The 6,420-nt window shown below is 40.9% G+C and overlaps 1 protein-coding gene across 1 annotated transcript; it reads right to left on the bottom strand.

The window, feature by feature from the left end:
* Window positions 1–551: 551 nt before the first annotated feature.
* Window positions 552–3,780, bottom strand: LOC104949372 (microtubule cross-linking factor 1-like; the record flags this gene model as incomplete). The annotated part of the gene is made up of 2 exons (XM_010775733.1): window positions 3,152–3,780; window positions 552–776 (listed from the first exon to the last, which is right to left on the bottom strand). Coding segments are annotated over exons 1-2 (741 nt in total), but the record flags the coding sequence as incomplete, so codon positions are not given.
* Window positions 3,781–6,420: the final 2,640 nt, after the last annotated feature.

Genomic DNA, 6,420 nt, shown 5'->3' with positions numbered 1-6,420 from the left:
TACTTCTTACATGTTGAACACAGATACCTGTACTTTCTACTTCTTACATGTTGAACTCAAATACCTGTACTTTCTACTTCTTACATGTTGAACACAAATACCTGTACTTTCTACTTCTCTCATTTTCCAAACAGGCTGGTTCCTTTAGTCTGAATGTGTGTTTGGTGGCGTGATCATTATTATTTAGAGTCATTGCGTGCCTATTGATTTGAACACGATCCGTGTATCCATCATTTCCTGCTCTTCTCTAAAGAAGAGGGACCAATGGAAACGTTGTCATGTTGCCGTTGGTCACCATGGAAACATTCATTAGCTAACAATGACATTATTGTTTTATTAATATAAAGGGAGGTCAGGTACTCTTTAAAACAGCTGCTAGTTATGGGTACTTTTTACTGAAGTACATTTCAAAGCCTCTTTACTTTGACTTGAGTAAAGAAGTTTAGTCAGTACTTCTACTTTCACCAGAGTATTTTTAAACACGAGTATCTGTACTTCTACTTGAGTAAATCCCTAAGTCCTTTGCAGAGGATAAACGAATGACCTCTGACCTTGTTGTCGTGCTCCAGGCTGCGCACCAGCTCCCCGTCCGCCCCCCCGCTCTGGGCCACTCTGAGGCTGCGGCGCTCGGCCTTGCGGAGCCGGTACTGCAGGACGCGGCAGGTTTTGTTGGTTTGGTCCAGCTGCAGCTTCAGGTTCTGCAGCTGGTAAACCTCCTCCTCCTGGAACAGGTCGCGCATCTCCAGCATCTCACAGCGCAACTCCTCCACCTCATCCTGCAACACAACAACAACAATACAACAACTTTCAGTACTGCACACAAGACCTGAGGGAGAAAGAGGAAAGTTCAAGGCTTTTATTGTCCTGTGTGCATAGCTACAGTGTAGATATGAATCTTAGGTCACAGGCTCCTCCAACAGAGCAACACAATAAAACAGATCAAACAGGTAAATACAAATCAAATCAAATAGAAATAGTGCAAGGAGCGTCTATATAAATGTAATATGGAATATTAGATACATAATGCGGCCCAATGGACTCAAAATAAAGGAAGCTTTGCATCCTTGTGGTTATTTTTTGCGTCTCATTTTGCATCCCTCTTTTTGAAATTTGATCTACTTTCTTTGAGTCCGTTTTTAATTTGTTCGATGTCTTGTTTTGAGTCAAATGTTGCTTACCTTGCTTCAACCCAGTCTCACGGCATTTCGTGTTATAGTCACGAAATTAATCTATTGATTCGTGTTCACCAACACGAATTCCCCATTTTCACACAGAACGATTTTAAAAGCAATGTAAATAATAACAAATTAGAAGGAAAAACAGATTAAACAAATACAGATGTCAGTATTCTGAGGCTCTGAGCCCCATTTATTTCCCTCGCGGACGGCAACAAAACTCAGACATTATACAATTTAAAATTAAAGGGATAGGGTTAGGGTGAGATAGTGAGTAAGAACATGTTTTTATGAACCACACAGCTTCCGGTCTTCCAAGACCCGACTGGACAAAAAGACGTGGTGAAACATACTACCAATAGAAATGCATTATCCGCTTTCACACCAAGTACTTTGCCTTACTTAGTTCCCAGCATAGTCCCCCCATGGAACTAAGAGCCGATCTTGTTCACACCGGAATAAATTCCTGAGGGAGGATTAGGCAAATGAAGCCGCTGACGTCACTTCTTCTTCTTCTGCTTTGGGTTTATTGGCAGGCCGCAAACCACTTCACGGCGTATACTGCCACCCGAAGTCCTCGGCCGCGGCCGGAAGTCCCCGGAGTTGGGGACTGGCTTCTACTGAAGCCTTCCGAGCAAATCGCCAGAACGCCGACACCTCCTCATCTCCACCGCTCCCATGTTTTCTTTTGTGTTGCCATAAATTAGTCTCTCTCCGTTGGTGAGCGGGGCTAATGCTAATGCTAATAATGCTAATGCCAGCTAATAAAATGGCTGCTTCACAAAACTTTTCAGAGTTTTACGGGCCGTGGTTTGCAATTCGCCCAGCCAATCGAAATTGGTACTTTTTTCTCCCCAGGATAGTCCCACCTCTCTAGCAGGCACTACAAATGGGGGTAAAACTTCTCTGAACTAAGTTCTCTTTTTGGTGTGAACGCAAAATTCCAGGCATTATCGGAACTAAAGCGCCTATTGCTTTTAAAATCGTTCTGTGTGACAAAAATGTAAAAATCGTGTTGGTGAACACGAATCAATAGATTAGATTAATTTTGTGCCTAACACGAAATGCCGTGAGACTGGCTTGCTTATTGTTTTGCATCCCTTTGTGGTAACTGGATTCTTCATTCAAAGACCAATGGACTCATAATAGAGGAAGTGTTGCGTCTCATTTTGCATCCCTCTTTCGAAATGTGATCTACTTTCTTTGCGTCTGATTTGAATTTGTTTGGTGTCTCCTTTAGTGTCACATTTTGCTTTCCTTGCTTTTTGTTTTGCATTTGTGGTCGTTAATTGTTTCACTTTCTTCTCAATTTTCGTCTAATTTTGTGGCCATTCGTTGTCCTGTTCTGTATCCTAATGTACTTCCTAATTTGGGGACTTTGTGTCTCATTTTGCGTCCTTTTTTTTTTAAAATTGATCTCATTTCTTTGTGTCCGTTTGCATTTCTTTTGCATCTTGTTTGCGCCACATTTCGCTTACCTTTCTTGTTGTTTTGCATGCCTTTGTGCTCGTAGTTCATCGTCTCATTTTGTGTCCGTTTGGTGTCCTTTTTTCCGGTCATTTTGTGTCATGTTTCATATCTCATTCGGCATCCCAATTGGGTTTGGTGTGTCTCATTTCGCTTCCCTTTTGGAAATTAGATCTAATTTCTTGTGTCTGTTTTGTGGGAGTTTATAGTTTCATTTTCTTCTTAACTTGAGGCTCATTCTTTCTAGTCTCTATGAGTTCTGTTTTGTGTCCATCTGTTGACTTGTTTTGGGTCTCATTTTGCATCCCTTTCTGACTGATTTGATTCAATATATTTATTTTGTATCCAACTTTTCTCCTATTGTTAAAAGGTTGTTGCTCATGTCCTTTAACCCTGCTGATGCATATGAAGTATGTAAGTAGTAATCATTCTCCATTTAAGTCAAAACTCTAAATACTTCTCCCACTTATATTTACGCTAACAGAATAAACACCTTAAATCAAACTCACCTTCAAATACTCGTTCTCTGATCTCAAATCCTCCACCTCGCGCACCAGATCCTCGGTGGTCTCCCCCATCATGAGATCCATAAAACCGCCCGGCGATTGGAGCATGCTGAGCGGCTGGGAGTCTCCCTTTACGCACGGGTTCCCATCACTCCTCCACAGATAAGCTCCTCTGTCGATCCAGCTTAAATCCCTGCTGGGAGACTCTTTACTGTTTCCCTCCGAGGGGCAAGAATCCGAGATCTCAGAGCTGCTGTCCGAAGAGGAGGAGAGTTTCCCGGACGCACAGCCGGAGTCTTTGCTCAGATCCTCCGAGGTGTTGGAGGCGTCGGACAGCTTCCTCTCTGTGGGGGAACACGAGGACTCTTTCCCCTCTTTCCCTGGTCCTTTCCCCGGTGCTTTCCCCTCTTTCCCCTCCTGAGAGCCACTGTGAGCTTCTCTGGAATAATCTTTCTTCTTCCTCTGCGCGTAAACCGGCTGCTGCGCCTTGGGTTGTTTCTGACTCCGGAGCGCAGACATCACGACTTGTTCTACTTCTTATTTTAGGTTATTCAGTGAAAAAAGATCATTACGGTTCCACAGTTCTATACAATGTGTTAAATCAGAGGCTTAATCGTGGCTGAGAGACATCCGACTGGTTGCTCTCCATCCTGAAGACTAAAACTTTCCCAAAATGCGCAGAGAGTCACCGGCAGTGTGGGAGTAACCTAGCTTTTTAATGACTTCCGGTCCCCAATTCCAAAATAAAACTCTGTCATTCACCCTGGATGACGTTGTCTAACTTCTTTATTGTTTTCACATTAAACCACATTTCCCACACTATTCTTCTTTGGTCCAAACTGTTTCTTTTAATCGATAAGAAGAAGAAAATAACACATTATTTTCATTTCGTTTTCTAGAACTGGACCAATTTCAACAGAAACCAACAGGTTGACATCTATGGTAACTTAAAATTGAATAATGTTTTCTATATTCCAAGCATATTTATAATGTTACAACTTAATCCCTAAATATTGACTCATGTAAGTAAGGGGTCATTGTTAAAAGGTCCGGAGCTGCCACCTTGTGGATTAATAATGGAACTACAGCTAAATACAAAACCCTCTTTAATGGTCACACATGCAGAGCACAGTGAAATGTGTTCTCTGCTTTTAACCCATTCTAGTACCAGGAGTCTAGTACTAGGAGCAGTGGGCAGCTATTGTACAGCGCCCGGGGAGCAATGGGAGTGGGGAGGGGGGTGTCCGGTGCCTTGCTCAAGGGCACCACAGCAGCCCAGGAGGTGAACAGGGACCTCTCCAAGTAGAAGTCCACACTCCATACTTAGGTCTGGTCGGGGACTTGAACCGGCGACCCTACGGCTCCCTCCCAAGCCCCTACTGACTGAGCCACTTCTTGTATTTCATTGATCCCAATCTGGGAAATATTTTGTTACATCAGTGTGTTCAGACATAAAATTAAAAATAGTTAAAAAGTGGAACAGAGAATTAACAACAAACAATTCAAAGTACAAATAAAATGAAAAATATTATATTAACAACAGTATAAACATTCTGGATAATTAAAATGTTCTAAAAAATTCAAAAATACTGCAGTTAGTAGCAAGAGTAGAAAATAAACAATTATACAATATAAACATCTCAAAATAGAAAAAATAAAACAACTAAAAGTAAAAGAGTAAACATATGTAAATTATCTGACGAATACAACTCTATAGATGGTTAAATTAGAGCCAACACAATGTAAAAGTGGGATATTAATTATATTTAGTGTGCGAGACCATGCACATGAAGCTAGTTTATAGGACAGAAAACTGATCCAAAGCTAATAATACACCCTATTGTCAGGAATCCTCAGCCTGTATTTAAGTTGTTTGTACATCTGATTTAAGGTCATATTCTTGAATCTGATTTAAAAACATCTATTTTTAGAACTTTTTTTCATTTGATTCAGTGGCATAAACAATTGAGAACAAGACAGGCCGGAAGTGGGCGGAGAGGACGTGCTGATTGGCTGCTGGATCTGTCAATCACAGTGTCCTTCCCGCCCACTTCCGCTCTGTCAGACACAGTTTACTCTTCGATTGAGTTTACTCTTCGATTGAGCAATAATTTGACCTTTATTCACAGGTATATTAAATCAAGCGATGTTCAAATCTTCTCTACAGTATCTATGTGTATATTGTTAGCTTTGTTTGCCGCACTTCCTCCAGCTACATGTTTAATTTAGCTTAGCAACAGCTATGCTAACGGCTGGTTAGCTAATCCGAGCTAGCAGCTAGCTGGTTTTGTTTTGGTTAGCAAAGCTGCTGACAAGGAGCCACACAGCTGCTTTTTGTTAGTTTCTTAACATGCATTTGCTGGTGTTTTGCTGCCTCTGCTTGTGTGTAACGGGTCGCTGCTGTTGCAGGTGTTTCTGGCCGGATGTGATGCTCGGAGCTGCAGAAACAGGTGACTGATTTACTGTCAGGATGAACAGCGAGGAGGAGTTTTACGATGCTGAGACAGGTGAGAGGTTTCTGCATTCAGGAACATAATATATCACATCCTGCCTTTGGTGTCTTTCCTTTCTTTTATTCACACTCCTGCTTCATATTCTATCACTGGTGGAAACTGAGTAACTAGGTACTTTAAATTACAGTGGTTTAAAGTAACTGAATACATGTACTCAAGTACTGTACTTAAGTACAATTTTGAGATACTTACTTTAACAGAGGTGGAAAAAGTACTCAGGTCTTGTACTTGAGTAAAAGTAGAAGTTCTCAGATATTGTACTTGAATAAAAGTTGAAGTACTCAGATCGTGTACTTGAGTAAAAGTAGAAGTAGCCTACTCAGGTCTTGTACTTGAGTAAAAGTAGAAGTACTCAGATCTTGTACTTGAGTAAAAGTAGAAGTACTCAGGTCTTGTACTTGAGTAAAAGTAGAAGTACCAGAGTGTAGGAATACTCTGTTACAGTAAAAGTCCTGCATTCCAAATGTTCCTCAAGTGAAAGTAGAAAAGTATTATCATCAAAATCTAGTGAAAGTAGAGACAGTAAAAGTAGTCATTGTGCAGATTGGTCCATTTCAGAATAATAGATATGATATGTTTTATAATGATTGATCATGAAAGTGTTCTCAAAGCTGGTAAAGGTGCAGCTAGTTTGAATGACTTTGTATACTGCAGGGTAGCTGGTGGATTTACTCCAGGTGGAACTAAAGTCTGATTTAACACTTGATTATATTTCACATCATTCATCCACATCTGTGAAGTAACTAAAGGTATTCAATA

Source organism: Notothenia coriiceps, unplaced genomic scaffold, assembly GCF_000735185.1.
Source record: "Notothenia coriiceps isolate Sejong01 unplaced genomic scaffold, NC01 NC01_scaffold00015997, whole genome shotgun sequence".
In the NCBI taxonomy this organism is placed as follows: Eukaryota; Metazoa; Chordata; class Actinopteri; order Perciformes; family Nototheniidae; genus Notothenia; species Notothenia coriiceps.
The sequence above is the reverse complement of the archived record's forward strand: the minus strand, read 5'-3'. Positions and strand labels throughout refer to the sequence as shown.